Below are 24,593 nucleotides of genomic sequence, written 5' to 3' on the forward strand. Positions count from 1 at the left end.
CATGCAGCACAATGCTGTCAGGACCAATCTTATAAGAAATGGCTTTCGTGAGTGCTTTTACCATAGTTCTATAAACTAAAAGATTCTCACATCTGATATAAAAAAACTATTCAGCAACTGTAGAAACAAGCTGCAGAGGATCTCCATGCCCTCCCTCCCATCCCTTGTCCTTTTCCCCATCTTTCTCTTCCTCTCTTTTCAAAGGACTGAAACCAGATAATCTAAGCAGCATCTAAAACCTGATAAAAGTGAAAAGTATTTATTACTTAATCCCTGTCTGGATGTGATTTAAAAAAAATTGAGATACAACTGACATATAACATTAGTTTCAGGTGTACAACATAATGATTAGATATTTGTATATACAGCCAAATGATCACCACATTATGTTTGCTTACCATCCATTACCACATATTTACAAATTAATTTTCTTGTGATGAGAACTTTTAAGATCTACTATCTTAGCAACTTTCAACTGTACAATACGGTATTATTAACTATGGTCACCACACCGTGCATTACATCCTCATGACTTATTTATTTTAGAACTCGAAGTTTGTGCTCCTTTACTTACAAGTGAATTTGCCACCTGCACACGATGAATTACTACTCAGCAATAAAAAGGGGAAGTAACACACACAGCAGTTAGATAGTCTCAAAAATGTTAAGAGTCAAAATTGTCAGATACAAAAGGGTACCTACTGTATGATTCTGTTCATATGAAGTTTTAAAGCAAACAAAAAAATCTATGGTAACAAAACTCAGAACAGTGCTTCTGGTGAAGAGAGAAGGAATGGATAAGCAGTGGCACAAAGGAACTCTCTGGGGTGACAGAAATATTTTACATCTGACCAAGGTATGCATTATAACACTGCATACATTTGTCAAAGCTGATCAAACTATACACTTAAAATATATGCATTTCCCTGTATAAAAATCATACCCTAATTTTAAAAGAGAATGTCCTCTTCTAGCTCTTTTAAAACTTTTTATTACCAAAAAATATAATTCTTGGTCTCTGTTAAGTACTTAGGATTTTATAAAATATGTTATGATTGCTCACCTGCAGTATGTGTGACTTTAAACTTACTCATGAAAAAAAAAAGCTGGAAAGCACATATCAGAGAAGTCATCGCCTGAGATAGGAAGGAGAACTGGCAATGACAGAGATTTTCTAGTATTTTTCAACCTATCAGATCTGAACATGCTTTTTTTACAAAACACATTTTTTTAAAGTTCTATGCTACAGATTTATAGGTTCCACCTGCTGTGAAACAAATTGTTGCTTTTGTATCATCTCAATATACTACATAGTCAGTCCAACCATTTGCATAGAAACTGTGAGTACAGCAGTAATGAGGCACTTGGTTTTACACTTCTTTTTCATAAATGTTGATCACTATCAACAGTAGCAAATAAAGACTCCTGTTTAGGCAGCCTCATCACAAATATATCCATCTCCCATGTTTAATAACAGAAATTACTGACAATAAAATCTTTTACTGAACTTTATACTTCAAGTTCTAGCAGGGACACCTAACCAGCTTACCAACAGGAAAAAAAGGAAGAGAGGGTTTAACTGACTAAGAAGTCAATGGATAAACAGGTCAAATAATACTTCATTTGCATTTTAATAGCCTTCACACCATCAGTAAGCAGTTTCATTAATTCCCTTTTCCTGATACATTCTTCTCTCCTCCTTTTGGAGAAATCAACACAAGCAGTCACATTCACATGGAATTAGCTGAATGCTAAAGTCCAGCAAACCTTGTGGACCACTCACCTGATGTTGGCTATGTGCTGCGGCACATGCTGATGCTGAAAATGGTCAGGCCACGGATGATGCAGGCAGAAGGATGGAGAGGGCTGAAGACAGCACGTTGTCTGATAAACAGGTGAATGGTTTGGACAGAGAGATGCAGAGTACTCTGAGTGTGGCTGCATGCAACACGAGGCCAAAGCAGGAGGTGCTGCGGGGCCAGCCTCGGGATGGCACTCTTGGTGACTGTCATGGGAAGTCAAAGGGTGATGGTATGGGCAAGGATGGCAGCACTGGGGTAACACCGGAGGCGTTCTTTGGTTGTCTAAAGGCAGAAAGGATGATTTAACTGTGCCATTAACTTGCAGGCATCCATTTGGACTCACTTTTGTTCTGGGTGCTTCTTTGGGTGCGAGCTGCTGGGCTGCAGGGTCTCCATCACCGGGGGTGAGGGGAGAAGGGGTGGTAGCACTGGTTGCGATGCTGCCATTGCTCAGAACCATAAAATCGCTGTTTCCGTTGCTCATAGCCATGCTCCAGTTTCCTGACCCTAAGAAAGAAAACGATATAAAATCAACCACTTACAGTCAGGTAGACAATTACGTAGAAAAGACGGGAAAAATATTTTAAAACAGCTCTTTGAAGACAAGGGTTCTTGCAGGAGTTGTGAAAGCTTTAGGGGAAGCCCTGCCACTCGTGCAACAGAACCAGCTGGTAAGTTAGCCCTCTTCTCTGCTCCCAGCCACACCAGGCAGAGCCCTCTCCCGTCCCATTGACCACCTCCTCCCTGTGTGCTGAGTCACTCAGCCATGTCCGACTCTCTGCAGCCCCAGGGACTGCAGCCCGCCAGGCTCCTCTGTCCATGGGGATTCCCCAGGCTAGAATACTGGAGTGCGCTGCCATGCCTTCCTCCCTGCCCCACCTCTATTTTCAGTATCTATCTTCTCTCCTCATCCCAGATGTGAAAATCATCAGTTAAGAGTCAGAACATTTGGGGACTTCCCTGGTGGTCCAGTGGTTGAGAAGCCACCTTGCAATGTAGGGGACATCGGTTCCATCACTGGTTGGGCAATCCACACACCACAGGGCAACTAAATCCATGCACCCCAACTACTGAGCAGGCTCTGGAGCCCATGAGCCACAACTAAGACAAGATGCAGTCAAATAAATAAATAAAAAAAAAAAGAATTAGAATATTTTAAGATGGGGGTGGGGAGGTGGTAAAATAGAGAGGGGATACCAATATCATTCTTCAGCTTTTCAATAATATCATGCTTGAGATGTTCTGATACAGAAACAATAGGCAAATGAAGGGCGAGGGTGATTATTTGTGAGGGCAATTAGTTGTGTGGGTTAAGATAATGTGAATAATCTTAAGAATCTCTTATATCTTTTAAAAGTGTCAAGGAAATAAGATTTTCCGTCTAAGTCACTCAGGTCTTAGAATAAGAATAAACAAAAGAAAATAGAAACCAATCAGCTAAGCTAAGAACTGTGGCCACCAAGATATCAGATGCAAAAGATTTATCCCCTAAACCAACAACTGTAATGCTAAAAAAAAAATAAACATAAGTTGCCATGATATTATTAACTTGTTTTCTGTTATGTCCTATAGGGTAGTATTGCTTGCACATAAGAAAAATAGTACTATGGCTGGGATTTGCGTCAAGTAAGATTTTTTTATTATTTTTTTCCCCCTCCACCAAAGGGTCCAGGCCTTAAATATAAAGGAAAAATTAAGTGTTCAAATTACCAGCTATAGTTTTTTCTGCCTGGTCAACAAACAAAAGCAAAACAACCTTCTTTCTTACTTTACCACCTTCTGACCAACACACATAGAAAATCTGGAAATGCAGTAAGAAAAATGGGTTATCAAATGCTATTGGTTTATTTGACCTATACATGATGCCAAGAATAAAAAAAGAAAACCATTGTTTGGCTCACTAACCCTTCAGGCACATCATTCTTCTGAGTAGACAAAACAACTTCAGGAGAAATCTCTCTCCAGTCCCTCCCTACCTCTGGCAGACACACAGGTACCAGAAGAAATCATCACCCATGAGGATGATTCCTATGCATATTTTCACCCAGATTACAAACTACTCAAAAGGCACCTTTCTGAGCAGAGAATGCCAGAGCAATGCATAATGTTTCAATCTGAATACTAATACCCAGAAGATACTCTTTGCTGTTGTGGTTGTTCAGTTGCTAAGTCATGTCCAACTCTTTGTGACCCCATGAACTGCAGTACAGCAGGCTTCTCTGTCCTTCACCATTTCTCTGAGTTTCTTCAAACTCATGTCCATTGAGTCAGTCATGTCATCCAACCATCTCATCCTGTTGCCCCCCTTCTCCTCTTGCCCTCAATTTCTCTCAGCATCAGGGCCTTTTCCAATGAGTCAGCTCTTTGCATCAGGTGGCCAAAGTACTGGAGCTTCAGCTTCAGCATCAGTTCTTCCAATGAATAGTCAGGGTTGATTTCCTTTAGGATTGACTGGTTTGATCTCCTTGCTGTCCAAGGGACTTTCAAGAGTCTTCTCCAGCGCCACAGTTTGAAAGCGTCAATTCTTTGGTGCTCAGCCTTCTTTATAGTCCAACTCTCAATCCATACATGACTACTGGAAAAACCATAGCTTTGACTAAACAGACCTTTGTTGGCAAAGTGATGTCTCTGCTTTATAAAACACTGTCTAAGTTTGACACAGCTATTCTTCCAAGGAACATCATTGTACCACGATGCAAATTTAGCATTTCTGACTTATTATCTTCATTTTTAGCTTTTTTGTTTTTGTTTTAGGTTTTTTTATGTGGACCATTTTTAAACTCTATTTAATTTTTTACAATATTATTTCTGTTTTCTGTTTTGGTTTTTGGGCCATGAGGCATGCAGGATCTTAAGTCTCCAACCAAGGATCAAACCCATACCTCCTATACTGAAAAGCAAAGTCTTAACCACTAGATAGCCAGGGTAGTTCCCAACTTATTTTTCTTTCAGACACAGCTCATCAAACACACACACACACACACACACACACACACACACAAAGCTATATAAACATCAACACTATTAGAAATGGAAGAATAAATGTGGACATTAAAAATTTTCTTTATAAACCATTTTAGTGGAAAAGATAAGGCATTTGTAAATACCAAACATATATATAAATTAAGTAGATGCTACTTCTCTCATCAGCCTTACCATCACTTTTGAAAGTGGTCTGCCAGTCCCAAGTTCCTATTATAATGACCACTGAGAAAGATTTTCAATTGTAGCAAAACATTGTCCTGTCCTTCAGTTAAATCACTCCTGGGTATAAATATACACTATAAAACATTCACATGATATCCCCAACACAGAGCATTTATAGTTAAATGTATTACCCAACTAGTGGGAAGACAGTGTAGATAAACTGGTTAAGAGCCCTAAACTGACCCAGGAGGCACAGACTAATTTTCTTTCTATCCCTTTCTTAATCTGCCATCTCAGCAAGATCTGCTACCTTAAGTTTCCATTTACTGAAGGATATAACCTTCTTTCTGTTGTTAACAAAACAAAAAGCTGTGTGCAAATGTTCTAAAAATGATAAAACACACTAATCAGGGGCCATCTAAAAAGGCACCGGACTTTTAAAAAGTTACCTGAAATTTAAGATGTTTATTTTCACAGTTAAGTGAAAGACCATCTAGAAAATGTAAGAAGTAATCTCTTGATGAGATAAATGTAGTCATTTCTCAGCATCAGAAACTCTTGTTGTACAAATGCTCTAGAGAAATCATGGAAGGCACATGCTTTCTCTTGCCTTTACCCATGACTCATGTTCCCAAGACTTCTCTGTAGACCTCAGCCAAGCTACTGGAGCTGATGAGATCTGCTGAGAAAATCAGGACCTCCTCCTGGCCCTTTCATCAAGATAGACAGAATAGGAATACTCTTTTTCTGGTCTATTGGTTTGTTCTGGCCATACTAGGTAGGTTAATATCATTTCAGAGGGTCTATTTTGGCTTAATTCAATCAGTCTTACTGCTTCTAATCATAGGTATCAGGTGAGTTAGGCTAGTGAGAAGTATCTAACAAAAATCTTCAAGGTTTTGAAGTGAAACTGACTTTCAGAGTGACATCAACCTTAAATGCTTGTGAAAGTACCCTGAGACCCCCTCTAGACACTCCAAAAAATCTCTGTTTCCCTGTCTTCTCATTGACTCTGTTTCTCATCAAGAAAAATAATTTCTCTTTTTCTGTGTAACAAGAATGAAAACTATCATTCTCTCTCATTTTTATTGCCAAAGCATCATTTTGTAGTTACATAAGAGTTAAATATATTTTTGAAGGTCAGCCAAGGGACCTAATCATTATTTATAACATTTTTCCCCCCGGTGTGGTAAATAGCAGTTCAAGTGCCAAATAACTTACTTACAAATGAACTTTTGGAACGTAACTTGTTTGGTAACTTGGAGACTTCTTGTAATGAAGTAGGTACGAATGGATAGTAAAGAATAACTGAACTATGACTTTGGTTTGTATTTGAAGTAACTCATATGAGCTTTCTAAGATTCAGTTTCTTTAAGTGTAAACTGGGAACAATCAAATTGACTTTATAAATAAGTTGCAGATTATAACTTAAAAATGATGAAAAAGCAAAAGTTGGCACAAAATTGTTCTCAGAAATGTTTACAGATTAAGTTCAATTAATGTATCTGTGTAAGAATTCAGGTGACCAGGACAATGGCAAAATTTCCATCTAAAGTCAAGAGTTGACTTTAAGGCCACAAAGAGAAAGACCTTGTTTCTTTAGAACTTTCACTGAAGCTTTTTCACTGAAACAAGTGAAAAAAAAAAAGTTGATCTGAGTCAGAGAGAACAGAGAAAGAGATGAGCTAGAAGAAGATTCAACATCATAAAAAGGAACTGTTGTGATAAATGTAATGCTATGTGATTACAAATGCAGTGACAGTTATTATTTACAGTGGAAGTTTAAAATAAGTCTTGGATCAAATATAATGAATGACTTTAGAAGAGCTATGTTGAAATCACCTGTTTTCCCCAGGGCCATAACACACAGGGATTGCCAAGAGAAAGCTATTCTTGAGGCGCTGGCTTGAGATGTGGTGAGGCCCCATGGCCAGTATTTTAGTGTATTTCCTGTTGCTCATGAGTATAACAAGCCAATATCAATATATCAAAAGCCACTAATCTCACACCTCCTATTTCAACCTTTCTACTAGCATTTTTATGCCCTGAGTGCTTTATCGGTTCTGAGGTTTATATGGCCTTGGGCCAAGGACCATCTTTTGATTACATTTTAAAATTTAAGATTTTTTTTCCTTTGGGTCTCAGTTCTTCACAAGTGTAAATCAGGATACAAATCAATGTCCACCTCATATGATTACTCTGAGAATGTAAAAATATATTTAAAACCATAAAGGGCTATGTATTTACAATGAAAGAATTATTATTATTGCTTAAGTGAGGAGAATATTTAAAAAAATATGAAATGATGCTTCCTAGTTTCAAAGTCAAAACTATGTTTTAAAATGGCATCAGAGATATCTGTAGCTTAGAAGAAATGGCCTGGATGAGTCTAAATTTTAAAGCTGACTCTACTAGTTACTGAGAATCTGGGTCAAATTATTTACATTCTTAGAGTCTCAAAGTCTTAATTCTTTTTAGAGTTAAAATTGTTTGAAAAGCAAACTGACGTAACCTTCTTAAAGAGCAACATGGCATTACTATTCAAAATTTAAAATACCCTCATCCTCTTGACTCACAATTCTACTAGGGTTTACACAGTTTGGATATACTTGAACAATGTGTAAAGATAAACGTTCAGAGAAAGATGTTGACTGCACCACTGCCTGTAACAGTGGAAACTGGAAATGATCTAAATTATCAATAAGGGACTTAAATTCTGCCATATCCATAAATTGGGTACTCTGTACAACAAAAAAGAGTGAGTTAAATCAGGATTACTTCTAGGGAAAGAAGTCCAAAGCAATACCTCTTCATGTGTGAATAAAATCCAGCTGCAGAAGAGTCAATGTAGTATGAACCCATTTCACTGAAAAAGTGGGGACGACTCACATATATGGTTAATGCATATATGTAGATAGTTTCTAGAAGAATATGGGAAAACGCTAACATTGTTTCCTGCTAGAGTGTTCCACTGGGCCATTTGGAAGTGTAGAGAAGACTTTCATATTTTATTTTTTGTACTGCTTGAAACTTTTACTATAAATGTGCTCTCTTCATAGTAATAAAATATTAATGAAACAACATAAAAAGTTTCTAGCATGGTGACTAAAAATGAACAGAAGATAATTATTATTAAAATGCAAGAATAGAAACAAATTTACTTTACCTTAAAGGATTAACAATCATCTATTCACTAGATGCATTTTAAATTGTTTGTCTTCCAGTATATATCAGCTCTCTTATAATAACACCCTACAAAATATATCAAATAATTGGATAAAGCAGGAAATCAAAACCTAGCAAAGGAGAAAGAACAGATAAATACAAACTTTTAGAAAATGGTTTGCAATCTCATAGCTTCCAAATTTGGGGAAACGTTAAATTATTATTTGTTGAACCAAAGCTATCTGTGAATCAAAATTACTATGACTAGTTTCATAAGCATTAAACAGAGAAACAGAGGAGAAATATAGATGTGTTCCAATCATGTTGAAATGTAAAGAGAAAAGTCCTCAGAGTTCATGTGATTAGAAGGTCCAATTACATCCTACTCTGGCTTGGGGCTCAGGACACTAACACCTGTAAGATAAAAGGAAATTACCCTGCTTCTAAGACTAAAAGTAGTATCTCATTGAAAATGCTATCATATAATCATAGTAGGAACTGAGGAAATTATGGAAATGTTATTCATCAACATATCATATACTAAAGTCTGTTAGTGACATACAACCTACCCAAAAGATGCAATCATACTACTAATATTAATAAAAGGGTTACAAAAACCTCATAGTAGCTCCTTGCAATTGGAAGCCAGAACTGCTGGTATGGCCAGAAAACTGTCAAGTTGAAATCTACATGTAATGTTGAAAAGAATACACAGACATGTTCCAATTACCACAGTAACCACTTAGCGGAGTCATCACTATCCTTGACAAACACGAAGCTCAGATAGCCTGAAGGAACAACATCTTCATCCACATCAACAGTTACAACGGCACACCTCTTTGGTATTGCCAAACACTTTCACACACATGATCTCACTCGAGTTGACCCTCCTAAGAGCCCTCAGAAAAACAGGTGTGGCAGGCATTGTGGCTCTACTTTGCAAAAGAAAAACTTGAGGCACAGAGTCTCAAATGGTTAATGTCAGGAAGTCTGATGCTGAGGTTTTGAGGGGTTTCTGCTAAACTACATTCCATAAGCTCAGACAATGTATTCCAGCACACATTTTTTTTGCTTTGTTTCATTAGATTCATAACACCAAACTTAACAATAAATGGAAAGACTGTATCAAAAACAAGATTCCATATTGTAGACAATCAGCTTTTTCAAGAAGAGTGATGTTCCCTATAACACAGTTTTATTAGACAAAATACACAACACTGATACGGTGTTTTTCAAACATCACTTGAGGATGCTGCTAAAATGTAAATTCTGATATAGTCCATTTGGAGTAGGGCGACAAGATCTTCCAATCTTCCATACTGTTGGTTCAAAAAAACACTTTCTATAGCAAGGCAAAGACACAACTAGGCGGGGAGGCCTCAAGAGAATTAGGCCTAAGCAATGGCAAAATGATGACCAATGAAAGCAGACAAGATAACAGCTAACAGAGAAACAAAAGGTCCATTTTTCTAACTAAAAGAGAGAAGAGTAACAAATTTTAATAGCAGAAGTTCTAATTGATAACCAAGTTTAATTATGGCTTATTTCAGGCCCCTAAACTGTTATGTACATTCAGAAAACTAAGATCATGGCATCTGGTCCCATCACTTCACGGCAAATAGATGGGGAAACAGTGGAAACAGTGGCTGACTTTATTTTTTTGGGCTCCAAAATCACTGCAGATGGTGATTGCAGCCATGAAATTAAAAGACGCTTACTCCTTGGAAGGAAAGTTATGACCAACCTAGATAGCATATTAAAAAGCAGAGACATTACCTTGCCAACAAAGGTCCATCTAGTCAAGGTTATGGTTTTTCCAGTGGTCATGTATGGATGTGAGAGTTGGACTGTGAAGAAAGCTGAGCGCCGAAGAATTGATGCTTTTAATCTGTGGTGTTGGAGAAGACTCGTGAGAGTCCCTTGGACTGCAAGGAGATCCAACCAGTCCATCCTAAAGGAGATCAGTCCTGGGTGTTCACTGGAAGGACTGATGCTGAAGCTAAAATTCCAATACTCTGGCCACCTCATGCAAAGAGTTGACTCATTGGAAAAGACCCTGATTCTGGGAGGGATTGGGGGCAGGAGGAGAAGGGGACAACAGAGGATGAAATGGCTGGATGGCATCACTGACCCAATGGGCATGAGTTTGAATAAACTCTGGGAGTTGGTGATGGACAGGGAGGCCTGGCATGCTGCGATTCATGGGGTTGCATAGAGTTGGACACAAATGAGCGACTGAACTGAACTGAACTGAAACTGTTGTGTGCATAGAAATAACAACCAATCAGATTTTAATCTTTTCAGTGTAATATATGTGAATTGAAGCACCCTGCCCAGGTAACTGCATGTGATCTTTTTCTTTCAAGTGTATGAGAAAATACAGTTGGAAAATAGGAATCCTTCCTTTCTAGAGAGGAAGACTGGATCTTCAGATATAAAGATACCTGAAGTCTTTTTGTTTTTTCCCACACACAAGATATAAAGGCAGTTTGGGAGTACCTCTATTCATTATGCACCAAACCTGTTTTAATATGAAATCAGTCCCCTAAAATTGTTTGATGGTTTCATTTCTTATCACTGGTACCAAAATGACCTATTAATATTTAGTGCTATGGCCAGAGAATAAATAGATTCTCTAAATGCACCAGACAAATTGACAAAGAATATCCAAGGTAACTTCTAGAGTGGAGTTCTTAAAACTGGATAGTAGAAAGATACCACCCAGGTTTTATCTCTAACTACTTATTACCCTTCAAAGGGCTATCCAAAAGTGTGTGTGTGTGTGTGTGTGTGTGTGTGTGTGTGTGTGTTTAACACCTCACTGTGTCAGACACTCCCCTCACAATACCTCTACAAAGATCTTATTAAACCCATTTTAGAGAAAATCAAAGGTCAAAAATATAGTGTAACTAATCCAAATCACATGCTGGGATTTAATCTCAGACCAGCATGTCTCTGAAAGTAAGGCTTCTCTAACAATCTCAAGACGCTTCTAGGGCAATGCTAAGTTCAACTAGCTTTTATAGGACCACTGGAGGATACTGATATAAAATTCAGTCTGAAGGTCCACATGAAAAATATCCTCTGAACTCAATATTTCCCAAGATAGCTTTAAACGGTACAATTCAGCATTCAAGAGTGTCAGAGACATATTTCATTGAATTAAAAGAAGTGCTATCCACCCATGTATCATAAAATGCAAACAGTGAAAAGCAAGGTGATGGACTGATTTTGGTTGTCATGTAGTATTTGGACTACTTTAAAATAACGTAATTGTTACCTGGCAGCAAAATCTGTATCTTTAATCAATGAATCAGGTCCTTTTAGGGAACTAAAAAGTATAGTCTTAAATAAAGAAACAATCTTCTCCCCTTCTGAGACAAATTAAATTTTCTTATTTTTCTTTGAGTTCATGAACTTTCTATGGTAAAACTCTCCTTCAATAAGAACACTTTAAATATCTTCATTTAATCACCTATAAGCATTTTATGTGTTGCAAAGAACTCTACAGAAATAAGGCATTATTGATATCATTTCCCTTAAATCATAAACTGCAATAAGTTAGAAGCCATTTTCTCAAGGAAACAATGTTATACATTTGAGAATCTACACTACCAAACAAACATTTCATAAGAACCCATTAGGTAGTACTATGCTTTCCATCACACCATGAGAAAGCAAACTGAGTTTCAGGCAGTCTGAAAGCAAGGAATCACTATTCTTTTACAATGAAAACTCAGTTTCCTTTAACTTTACATTATCAAGAAGGTAGTTTCAACTTACAATAACGAACCACATCTTTGAAAATGAAATACACCTAACATTTTTATATAACCTCTTAAATAGGATTACACACAAGATATATATTGATAAAGGCACCGATAAATTGCTATATGCTTCATTTTTACAAAAACCATTCATAACACGTGTTGTTTTTGTTCAGTCTCCAAGTTGTGTCCAACTCTTTGTGACCCCATGAACTGAAGCATGCCTGGCTATTCTGTCCTCCATTATCACCTGAAGTATGCTCAAATTCATGTCCATTGACCAGTGACTCAGTGGTAAAGAATCTGCCTGCCAGTGCAGGAGACAGATTCGATCCCTGGATCAGGAAGATCCCCTGGAGAAGGAAATGGCAACTCACTCCAGTACTCTTGCCCAGGAAATCCCATGGAAGAGGAGCCTGCTGGAGTCCACGGGGTTGCGCAAGAGCGGGGCCTGACTTAGCGACTAAACAACAATCATAATATTTACAAACAGCTCAATGATACAGAAGAAAAATTTAAATGAACAGATACAGCTTTGCCCTTGCCCAGATTTACAAAACTGTATTGACAGGTAAGAGTTAAACAACGTGAGGAAGATATTATAGTGCCATAGCAAATCTGAAGACCCTGAATTTGGAAAACAGTCTTATTGCTAAATAAGAGTTAGCTGAGCTTCATATTATAGGACTGAGTGATAGGAATTTTATTGTTGTAGAAACATTACTCTCATTTTTCTCATGTTTTGTATTTAATGTAGCTTTGGTAGCAGGTCTATGTGAGAAGAGAAATGTGGATGTAAGAAAGTTTATCTTTTATAGTCTGCGATAAATGGTAGTCGAGAACATTCTCTTTCCAATATAAACACTTCTCTAAATATACATTTCAAGAGCCCTATCACTATACTGTAGCTATTAAAGCAGTTTTTAGAGCTCTCTTTCCAAGTTCATCCACCAAAATCATCATTCCACAAAATACTCACCACTTCTCCCCACACTTAAAAATATTATATCCATAAGCATCAATGGTCTTAAAAAAGAGAAAGTATTCTTTTGTTTTCACATTCCTATTTCGGATGAGTTTCAATTCTATTATGCTGCAACAATTTAACCCTAAATCTGAAGATTTTATGTTCATTTGCATAACTAAGAATATACAAAATAAAACTAGAGAAATTTCTATAATCAGATATGTGGAAGGAGTTTGGAAAGAACGTATATATGTGTATAACTGAGTCACTTTGCCGTACAGCAGAGATTGGCACAACATTGTAAATCAACTATACTTCAATTCTTTAAAAAAAAAATGTCAACCTTTGGTCTTTCAAGAAAACTCTAGAAAGCCCCCTAAAAAGTTGTTATCTAACTCAAGAACTAGCTGAGACATTCATTTGGACTCTGTTGCAAGTCTTGAAGGGAACATAATCAATATAACAAATACAAAGTTACAAGTCTATTACAGTGATTTCAACTCCTTCTACATACTAGAGTCACTTCAGTGATACGAAACAATTACAGACACAGGGCTCTGGCCCCAGAGGTTATGATTTAATTCATATTGTAAGGGGTACGAGTATTAGCATTATTTAAATACTCCCCAGATTATTCTAATGTGCAGCTAGGATTGAGAACTACTGATCTATACTTTATTTAATTAATGCTGATCAATTTATAAGAGCAAGCAACTAACTCTCAAAATATTCAATACTGTTTCAGAAAATATTGCTTGAAATGCAGACTGTTACTGTATATTCTAAAACATTTGGACCTGGTACTTCATGTTAGACATGTATTATAGTATTTGGATTAGTTTTACTTCTTTTGGGGTTACCCTTGAAGTTATAAGGGTGGGGACAAGGGTGCTGGGAAGAGAAATCCTCAATAACACATCAGTCTGAGAGGCAACAGTGTGAAATTCATGTGGAACAATGTTGTGGAAATACAAAACAACTTGTCACATGGTCTCAATTATTGGGTTGGTCATAAGATGTTATGCAAAAACCTGAATGAACTCTTTGGCTACGCCCATATTTATGGATCATCTGAATAGAGTTTAGGATATAGCCAATTTGACTAACAAGTTTATTTAACCCTCAAGAAAAAAATATCTCCCCAACCCCTGGTCAATCTCCAATGTGAAGTCCCAAGCCTCTCTATTAAAAGAGCCTGCTCCCTAAAGCTTTGTGCCAAAAAGACAAGGAAAGAAAGGGAGAGAGAGAAAGAAGAAAGCAAGAAGGGAAAAAAAAAAAAAAACAACAGAAGAGAGGGGAGGAAGGAAGGAAAAGGAAAGGAAAAAGAAAGAAAAAGCCTTCTGATTGCATTTTAAGTATTTTAAATGTTTCAATATCTAGCCTCCAGACACCAAACCTCCTAATCTAGCCTCATATCCCACTAAAAAAAAAAAATAATAATAATAATAATAATCACAAGATGCTTTGGTAATAAACAGAACCCCCAAGATGTGATAGGTCTATCTTTAGGTCATAAGATTTCATCTGAAATTATTTTGCCCCAACTAAAGTCACAAAGCATTGAGCAATCTGTCTGTATCACTACAGCTCTTCCCCAGTAGAAACAGAATCATATGACTGAGCTTGACTCATGTTGTTGAACAGAGATCACAAGTCATCTAAAGACACCATGAATGTTTAATATTTCACACATCTCAAAACCTCAAAATTTAGCAGCCCAAAGGAAAACACCATCACGGAGATAAATCAAAATAAGAAAATTCTACATCCACATACTGTGAAGCAAAAGAATGTGAAGGAATTTTTAAAACATCTTCCATAAAGCCAAAACCTGAGATTAATCACCATTAAGCGCTTGAAAGTTGTTTGATTTAAATGGTAACCTGTTGTTTCTTCATCCTACACTTAGAATTATCTAAGCTTTTCCCACCAATGCTAAGCATCTGACACCAGGCTCCGCTCCCTGCTGTTCCGTGAAGTTTGAGAAGTAGCAAATCAAATTTCCTCAAGCAGCTCCCCAAATGGGTTCTTCCCCGCAGAGTTCAGCAAATCAAGTCTCAGGGGTATCCTTTAGTCTACTGAGCAACTTGTAAGACATATCTCAAGGTATTTGTATGAGACACAATTGAAGACATCTTTTTACTTAAATAAAGGACACTAAGATTTACTTTCAGCTTAGAAAAACATCAAATTTTGATTGTTTTTCTTACTTGAATTGCATCAGTAAAGTAACCCTTAGCAAGAGTCTGGGTACACCTTTCATAAATCTTTTCCTATTCCTTACTTAAATTACCACTATAAATGCTTGTGAATTCTGCTGTTTTCTTTCCTGTATGTATTAGGTGAACTGAAATTCCATTTACATTGTTCAAGTGGGAATTTGATTTGCTCACAAAGGTAATTAAATTGTATTTTTCAGTTCAGTAGGTGAGTGTCCTTATTTAGCAAGCATATAATAAGTACCTACCATGTTCCCTGTGAATAGTGTTTTTGGAATCTAATATGTGAGCCTGAAATAAGTGAGCCTGTTTAATAGTGATTAAAATGATAAAAGAATAGAAATTAAGGGAGAGAGAACAAAGGGCCACCCTGTTCCCCAAGTCTTGCTTCACTCATATATTGAGTTCTTTTACTTTATATTTTTTCAAAAGGCTGAGAGGTTAAGCAGTTCATCTTCTTGATCCTAAACACTCGGTTTTCTTTCCCGTGTTAGGATGTGATAAGGAACTGCAACTTGTGAAAAACTGGACATCTTCACATAGTCAGTGGGTCGAGGCTTCCATCACCTGTACTGAGCTGGAAGAGTCGTACTGCTGAGGGCGGCTCTGACCCAACCCCAGAAATCCAAGCAGTTAGAACGAAAGGTAAAGAGCCGATGCATGGCAAACACTGAAAGGCAGAGTCCCCGTTACCTAAAAAGGATTGAGAGGTTTAACACACACTAAAAAGACAACTGGAAGTAGACTGAAATTTTGGACGAATCCATTGTATAATACATATCATTTCCAGGACTGAGGCAAGGTTAACATGTATGTTACTACATTGCTTTTCAATCATTTCAGACACTTAGACATTACACACTTTTCATAATCAGTGCAAATAGCTCATGCTCATACTTCTGTAATCCATGTCTAAGATGCAAGCTATATGAAACACAGAAGACACAAAAAATACTCTGCCTATCTTTGTATACTAAAACAAAAACTGACAAATGAAGTATAATCAACCAATAAAATATTCAAGATTTGACAATGAAAGCATAAGATAGTTTATTAAGAGTTATAATTTTTAAAGTACAATAATTTTTAAAAATGATATTTTAAAAATAATGCCAAGACTGTTTAACACTTTGAAAAGTAGAAATGTGTCAGCAGACATTAAAACCATGGGAAGTAGTAAAGCCACTGTCTACCAGTGGAACATTCTAGAGTTTATTTACATAGTTTAGTGACTTCCCAGCCATCAAAGGGAACTGGAGTTTCTTAAGTATAAATACTATTATCTAAGATAACCCTCTTGTGGGTAAACAGGACATATTCATTCTTTTCCTTTCAACAGAAATACCTATTACAGAAAATTTTAGCAAACTGTAAAGTAAAGTATGCTGTCCATTTTTTACATTATCCCTGAAAAAATCATTTATGTTCTGTCATTGATTTGCATGATATACTCTAGTTTCTGCAAATATTTTACCCACTTGGTTTAGAAAATTTTCACATTTCGCTACAAAACATAAAAATATTTCACAAGTTAATCTAGTTTGAAATTTTCTACCAGTCACATATAAATCATCCACTTTAATTTTAAGCGAAAGTAAACATGGCAAATACATTCTGCTTTCTACTATGAGTAATAAATCCAATTATAATGTAGCTATTATTGCCACCATTAAAATGAACATAATACATGAAACATTTAATCATCTCAAAAACAACTTGAGAGTGTACAGCAAGCTCTGTGTTTAAAACAAACATTGATAAAAATTAAACTTGCTATGGAAGCTTGGCTCCCAAGCTTAGCTCCCAACTTCTCTTTTTAAAAGCTAGTTTTTTAAAAGATGCTAGTATTTTACTATTTTCTTACAACATTTAATTCACAAAAAGTGATTAAAGCATTTCCTACAATTCTACATCTATTTTTTGACCAACTGGCAATGAGAGAAGCATTTATTTTCTGACTTTTCTGATTAGAAAGTAACTAAAAAAGAACCTCAAAGCATGAAACAGCTCAACGACTTGACATCTGAGGTTTCTTCCCAACTTCGTAAAGAAAGCACATTAGAACAAACCTTAAGAAACAGCTTACCTTACCCTAATGTGCTAGACTAACATTCAAAACACTTCATGAGGGATTTTAATGCATTCAGATGCCGTTCAAAGCTTACACCGAAAGAAAACTGTGAGCTGGAATTTTAAATTCAATCTGAGAAGCGCACAGCAAAGTTCAGCTTTAAAAGAAATCCTCCCCAAATACATTCACAGAAGCGTGAATAAATGTATTACCTTTCTGGTAAGAGAAGCGGCGTTCCTGGTTCGGTTTGGTCTGCAAGTGACTACAGTAGCAACAACCGAAAGTGGCCGCAGGGACACAGCACAGCAGAGGGCGACCAGAGAGTCGCAGGAGCAGCTCCTCGGAGCAGCAGGACAGACCGAATGACAAGCACATGCAGATTGCTTTGAATTAGGCATGTTAGGGGCTGGAACTTTCCGAGTTTGCTCTCCTATAGGACAGGAGAGGTTTTCTCCTACTTAACCCCTGGGGGCAAGGTCTCCGTAATGGTAACAGCTGGCATACAGAGGGGCTTGATCTGAGCGCAAGGTCAGCAAGCCAGGATATGAAGCTGACATGTAATTTCTAGCCTTTTCCTGCTTCTACAGGGAAATTGCACGATGGACTGTTTTTAGTTATAACTTCCTTTGATCTTTTGGACTTAAAGTTACTTAGTAGATTAAAGCCATGTTAGCTGACATTATTTGCTTGCTTAGCCTAACTTAAGTGTTGCAGATTCAGTTTTCTGACACATAGGGCTACTGCATTTAAACTAACACAAATAAACACCAATTCGTGTTTATTTCCAAGTTCCGGGGATTCTTGTGTTCTTTCACAAATGGCTCTTGAGACTCTGCTTTTAAGGCAAAAAGTTCATAGTTTTTCAAAGAGGCAGGCTTCTTTATTAAAAAAGAAAGTATTATTTAAAGCAATTTTAAGTGTTTCTCTTCAATTGTCCTTAACAAAAACAGTTAAATGAATTTGACACTGCTTTTTATAAATCTGTGGTCCTGTTGATGCCAGTATTTAAAATTCCACAGTCACAACAACATAAAAACCTTACAAATACCTGCAAATAAATGCTTTAAAATTACATATGACAGCTATTGACAAATAAGTGATAATTTACTGAATCCATGAAATCTAACTTTTTATGATTTCTTTAATAAAAATGTGTAAACAACTCTTACAATGGGCTGTATTGATAGCAATTTCAAAATTAAAGACGGTAATACAAGTAGTCAAAGAAAAAAATAGATGAAATTGGGCTTCATCAAAATAAAAAACTCTTATATATCGAAGAACATTATCAAGAAAGTGAAAAAACCTTTTGAGTGGGAGAAGATATTTGCAAACCACATATCTAAGGGGCTAGTAATTATAATATATAAAACTTACAACTCAACAATAAAAAGACAAATAATCCAATTTAAAAACAGGCAAAGTTTTAGAATAGAGACTTTTCTAAAGAAAATATACAGATAGCTAATATGCACTCAGCATCACTAGTTATTAAGGAAATTCAAATTAAAACCACAATGAGAGACCACTTGACAGCCACAAGGATACCTAGGGCTTCCCTGGTGGCTCAGAGGTAAAGAATCTGCCTGCAATGCAGGAGCCACAGGAGACTCGGGTTTGATCCCTGGATCGGGAAGATCCCCTGGCGGAGGGTACGGCAACCCACTCCAGTATCCTTGCCTGGAGAATCTCAAGGGTAGAGGAAGCTTCGTCACAAACAGTTGGACATGAAGTGACTTACCACAAGATAGCTATAGTCAAAAAAAGAGAGGAAGGAATAAGGGAGGGAGGGAAGAAAGGAAGGAAGGGAAGGAAGGAAGGGGAGAGGAAAGGAAGGAAGGGAGAAGGGAAGGAGGGAGAGAAGAGTTGGCAAGGAAAAACTGGAATGTCATACAACATTGGTGGGAATGTAAAACAGTATAGCCACTATGGAAAACAGTCCAGCAGTTTCTCAAAAAAATAAACACAGAGTTACCATATGACACAGCAATTTTACTCCTAGGTACAGTTGATCCTTATTATTTGTGGATTCTGTATTTGCAAATATGCCTACATGCTAAAATTTATTTGTAATCCCCAAATAATCTTCATAGTGTTTCTCAGTCCTTCAACATGAACACACACAAAATACAGGGAAATTTGAGTCCTCTAACACACAAGTTCCCAGGTGAGCTTTAGCAAGGTGACATACTGCCTTCTTGTTTCAGCTCTCACCCTGAAAACAAGTGATCCTTTTGCAGTCTACTCCAGTGCCGCATTTTTCACATTTTCATGCTTTTTGTTGGCAATTTCACTGTTTAAAATGGTCCTGAGGTGTCATGTACAGTGCTGTCTGGAGTTTCAAAGCTCAAGAAGGCTGTGACGTGCCTTAGGGAGAAAATACATGTACTCAGTAAGCTTTATTTAGGAGTGAGTTATAGTGCTGCTGGATATGAGTTCAGTATTAATGAGTCAACAATATATATCAGACATGTGCTCAGTCATGTTCAACTCTTTGCAACCCCATAGACTGTTGCCCACCAGGCTCCTCTGCCATGGAATTTTCCAGGCAAGAAACACTGGATTGGGTTGCCATTTTCTGCTCTAGGGGATCCTCTTGGCCCAGAGATTGAACCCATGTCTCTTGTGTCTTCTGCACTGTCAGGAGGATTCTTTACCAACTGCACCACTGAGGGAGCCCCATATATTTGGTAAGATATCTTTAAACAGAAACACACACAAAACAAGGGCATGTACTGAGGATGTCACAAATGTGACCAGAGGCTGGAAGGAACGTAAGCCTATATTTACCTGCAGAGCAGTGACTTAGTATGCGTTAATGCAGTGTTTGCAGAGACTTTAAAGAATATAACTACCACAAATAAGGTGAATCAATTTTATATACCCAGGAGAATTGAAAATGTTATGTTCGTGAAAGAACTCATAACTAATGTTCACAGTAGCATTATTAACAACAACTAAGGAATCAACTCAATTCAAATGTCCATCAAGTGTTGCATGGATGAACAAAATGTAGTGCATGTGTACATGGAATATTATTAGCCACAAGAGGAATAAAAGCACTGACACATATTACAACACAGATGAACCTTGCAAACACAATGCTAAGTGAAAGCCACACACAAAAGGCCACATGTCGTATGATTCCATTTACATGAAATATTCAGAATAGTCAAATCCATAGAGATAAAATTTATCTGTAGGTTAGTGGTTGCCAGGGGCTGGGGGGCAGAGACAGAGGACAGAGGGAATGACTGATAACAGTTATTGAGTTTCTTTCAGGGTGATAGAAATGTTCTATAATTTGGCAGTGCTGATGGTTTTATAACTTTCTAAATACACTAAAACTCACTGAATTGTACACTTTAAAATAGTGAATTTTATGATATGTGGGTTTTACCTTGATAGAGAAATGCTTATGTACATGCTAAGTTGTTTCAGTCATAACCAACTCTTTGTGATCCCATGGACTGCAGCCCACCAGGCTCCCTCTGTTCATGAGATTCTCCAGGCAAGAATTCTGGAATGGGTTGCCATTTCCTCCTGCAGGGGATCTTCCTGACCCAGGGATCGAACCCGCATTTCTTATGTTTCCTGCATTGGTTGGCGAGTTCTTTACCACCAGCACCACCTGGGAAGTCCTTGATAGAAAAATAAGAAAGGTATAAAATTCTAGTCATTAGACTGGGAGAAGGCAGATGGCTACAGCTCATCCCCAAAGATTCTGATTCTGAGGATCTGGGATGGGGCCTGAGAATTTGCTTTTCTGAAAGACCACAGGTGATGCTGACTCTGCTGGTCTGAAATCCACATTTTGAAAATCAGTATGTTAAAGACAATGTATAAGTTCCTGGAGGGCAGGAAAGGTAACTTTCACCTCTTCATCTTCTAAATTTCCCTTAAAAAGAGACAATCTTGGGGAAGAAAAAGAGGGAGGGACGGATAAGAAATATTTAATCAAGTAAATATATTGAAAGATTCAGTCCTTGCAATCTTATTGTATGCTGACTTCATGCCTTATGTATTGCAAAGGCTGTACCACCTAAAAACCTACCCCAGAGAATTAAAGAATTAAAATCCAAATCAAAACTACAATGGCCATCATAAAAACATCTACAAACAATAAATGCCAGAAAGGATATGGAAAAAAGGGAACCCTCTTGCACAGCTGGTAGGAACGTAAATTGATACAGCCACCATGGAGATTTCCTTAAAAACTAGGAATAAAACTACCATATGACTCAGCAATCCCATTATTGGGCTTATACCTTGAGAAAACCATAATTCAAAAAGACACATGTACCCCAATATTGATTGCAGCACTATTGATAACAGATAGGTCATGGAAGCAACCTAGATGTCCATCAACAGATGAATGGATAAAGAAATTGTGGCACATATATACAGAAGAATATTACTCAGCCACAAAAAGGAATGAATTTGAGTAAGTTCTAGTGAGGTGGAAGAACTCACAGCCTGTTACAGAGTGAAGTAAATCAGAATCAAGAAAAAACAAATATTGTATATAACACACAAATATGGAATCTAGAAAAGTGATACTGATGAGCCTATTTGTAGGGCAGAAACAGAGATGCAGACATAAAGAGAGACTTGTGGACAGGTGGGCAAGGAGAAGGTGGGACAAACTGAGAAAGTATCACTGAAATATACACATTACCATATGTAGAAGAGAGCTAGTGGGAAGTGCTGTGTAACACAAGGAGCTCAACCTCGTGCTCTGTGACAGACTAGAGGGGCGGGATGGGGTTGGGCGATGGGAGGGAGGTCCAGGAGGGAGGGAATGTATGTGTACTTACGGCTGATTCACAGTGTTGTATGGCAGAAACCAACACAACATTGTAAAGCAATTATCCTCTAATTAAAAATTTTAAAAATGAAAATGAAGGTATTTAACCGTTCTTTGGTCATCTGAATAGTACTTTGGTTTAGTTTAGTAAAAAAACGAACCCCATTTCACTATGCTCATCATTCCAAGAGATGGAAACAAAGGTTCTAGAGTGTGGATCCCATTAATTACTCCAGGAAACCTCTTAAATTAGTTAAAGCGTCACAGAAACCAAAGACGAACTCCCCAACTCATAAACATGTAAACTCTTATTTCTGCTTTTACCAAAGGCACTAATTTGTACATTTAATCACTTTATTTTAAAATGGTCTATGTTATATTGTATGACATCCCTCATACGTGAATTTAAAAAGAAGTGATGCAAATAAGCTTACAAAACAGAAACAGATTCAGTCTTAGAGAATGTACTTATGGTTGTCAGGGGTGGTTAGGGAGTTTGGGATAGACATAAAAACACTGCTATATTTAAAATGGATAACCAACAAGGACCTACTGTATAGCACTAGCACTCTGCTCAATGTTATGTGTCAGCTTGGATGGGAGGGGAATTTGGGGATTATGGATATAGGTATATGTATGGCTGGGTCCCTTTGCTGTTCACCTGAAACTTTTACACCATTGTTACCTGGCTATACCCCAATTCACAGTAAAAATTTTTTTAAAAATGGGTCTGTGTCAAAGGAAACCCAAAAAAGAGGGGATCTATGTATATGTGTAGCTGATTCACTTTGCTGTACAGTAGAAACTAACTGAACACTGTAAAGCAACTATACTTCAGTAAAAGTTAACTTTTAAAAATGGGTCTATATTAAAATACAGTTACAATTTAAAGTACACTTTTTGTACTGTCATGTGAAATCCATTATTTTATAGATAATAATCAGGATTATATCCAATCGGTTTGTATGTTTCCCAACATATTAGAATGAAAAAGAAAACACTAATAACCTTACAAATTCTGATGTTTTCTGAAAACAAAATCCTAGTTTTTCTCAGGTCACATTACCTAGGTATCTTTCTTCATTAGTAGGAAGACAGAAGAGCACAGGAGAGGGACAGAGAGGCAAGAACTGGCCGGAGAGGCACAACAGGTGGTACTTTTTAAAAAGTGAAAAAAACACCCACTGGGTAACAAACTCTTTCACATCTGAACTCAGTCCAAAATATGATTCCAGATGTTGTTATATTTATTGACATTTAAAAGTCCCACCTATTAATCTTTGTGTGTGTGTTAAACTTCAAAATAAAGTTAGCTGTGAATAAACTGTGGTCTAAGGTAGATGGTAGAGTTCTGCTTGAGCCAGATTTCTATTTCAGTATGGTCAAGTCAACAGCTTTGTCACTGGAAAGTACAAGTTCAGAAAAAGTAATGACAGGAAAGTTCTCATGTTTTACTGTTTTTAGAGTACAGACTGTTAGGTACACAAAAGACTTCAACCCGGAACATTATGCTGCTCAAGTCAGAGTCTGGAGTCCTGAGGTGCAGCGTCAGCTCTGCCACTCACCAGCTCTGTACCCACAAACTAGTCACTTGATCCAGAGTTTAGGACCTCCTGTTTATAAAGTCAATGGGGGCCTCCCCAGTGGCTCAGAAGGTAAAGAACCTGCCTGCAACACAGGAGACTTAGGTTCAATCCCTGGGTCAGGAAGATCCCCTGGAGAAGGGAATAGCAACCCACTCCAGTATTTTTGCCTGGAGAAAATCTATGGACAGAGGAGCCTGGCGGACAACAGTCCATGAGTTTGCAAAGAGTCGGACATGACTGAGCAACCAACATGTTCACTTTCATACCTTAGATGAAATGGTCTCACAGGTCCCTCCCGACTATGAATTCAGTTTTTATGAATTTGCATATCACTCAAATGGATAAAATGAACCACAGTTTTACTATTCAAATTTGGATCAAGAAAAAAACCTATACAGTCAAAGTTGAACCAGCGAGTTTGGAGTAAAGACCATAAAGCAAGCAAATTGGAACAGAAACAAAATAACCGTGATGCTAAAATTCCTTTCCATCAGGATGGAAATATGTGCATCAGTCTTACACATTCCTCTCACCTGATAATTCACATTTTAAAATCTTACACCTTCTTTCCACATCTTATTTCCTGTTAAAAACACTATCTTCAAAAACAACAATGCTTACAAATGAAAATGTGATGATCCTGCTTATCTTCCACAGTCTGACTTCTAAGGAACTTGAGGGTGAACCTCTTCACCCTTCTTTTGCTCTTCACTCCAGCCCTGGAATCCTTACCAAGGACTCTTCTAGTTTTCCTTGCTGTGCACTTCCTTGACTCAGATTTTATGGTCAGCATTTATTTACTTTACAAGCCTTCTACTGTGCAGGACCTTCAAAGGTCTCCCCTCAACTTGCTTTCCCACTATCTTTTCTTCCTTCCAGGTTTGGGAATGCTACTGAAAAAAGTCATCAGACAGGAAGGCGGAGACCTAAACCAAATGCAGACTCTCACCTCTGGAGGTTTCCTTGAGCTGCTGAGATTCATCTCATTTATCACAGATTCTTCGAAATCCCCACAGGGACTGCTAGAAATGTTTCCCATGCTCCCTATCTTAACCTTCTCCA

The 24,593-nt window shown here is 37.4% G+C and overlaps 1 protein-coding gene across 7 annotated transcripts in view; it reads right to left on the bottom strand.

Moving 5' to 3' along the window:
- Positions 1 to 24,593, bottom strand: part of DISP1 (dispatched RND transporter family member 1) — a 219,321-nt gene that overhangs the window by 59,725 nt on the left and 135,003 nt on the right. For 3 of the 7 annotated variants that reach the window (XM_070474471.1, XM_070474470.1, XM_070474472.1), the window contains one exon: positions 1,784 to 2,309. In XM_070474471.1, the coding sequence (XP_070330572.1) occupies positions 1,784 to 2,309 (526 nt within the window). Of the gene's footprint in view, positions 1 to 1,783; positions 2,310 to 17,350; positions 18,296 to 20,538; positions 20,778 to 24,593 lie in introns of those variants that run through there. The other 4 variants (XM_070474473.1, XM_070474469.1, XM_070474474.1 and 1 more) reach the window with 4 other exon arrangements.

This window comes from Odocoileus virginianus, chromosome 11 (genome assembly GCF_023699985.2).
Source record: "Odocoileus virginianus isolate 20LAN1187 ecotype Illinois chromosome 11, Ovbor_1.2, whole genome shotgun sequence".
Taxonomy (NCBI): domain Eukaryota; kingdom Metazoa; phylum Chordata; class Mammalia; order Artiodactyla; family Cervidae; genus Odocoileus; species Odocoileus virginianus.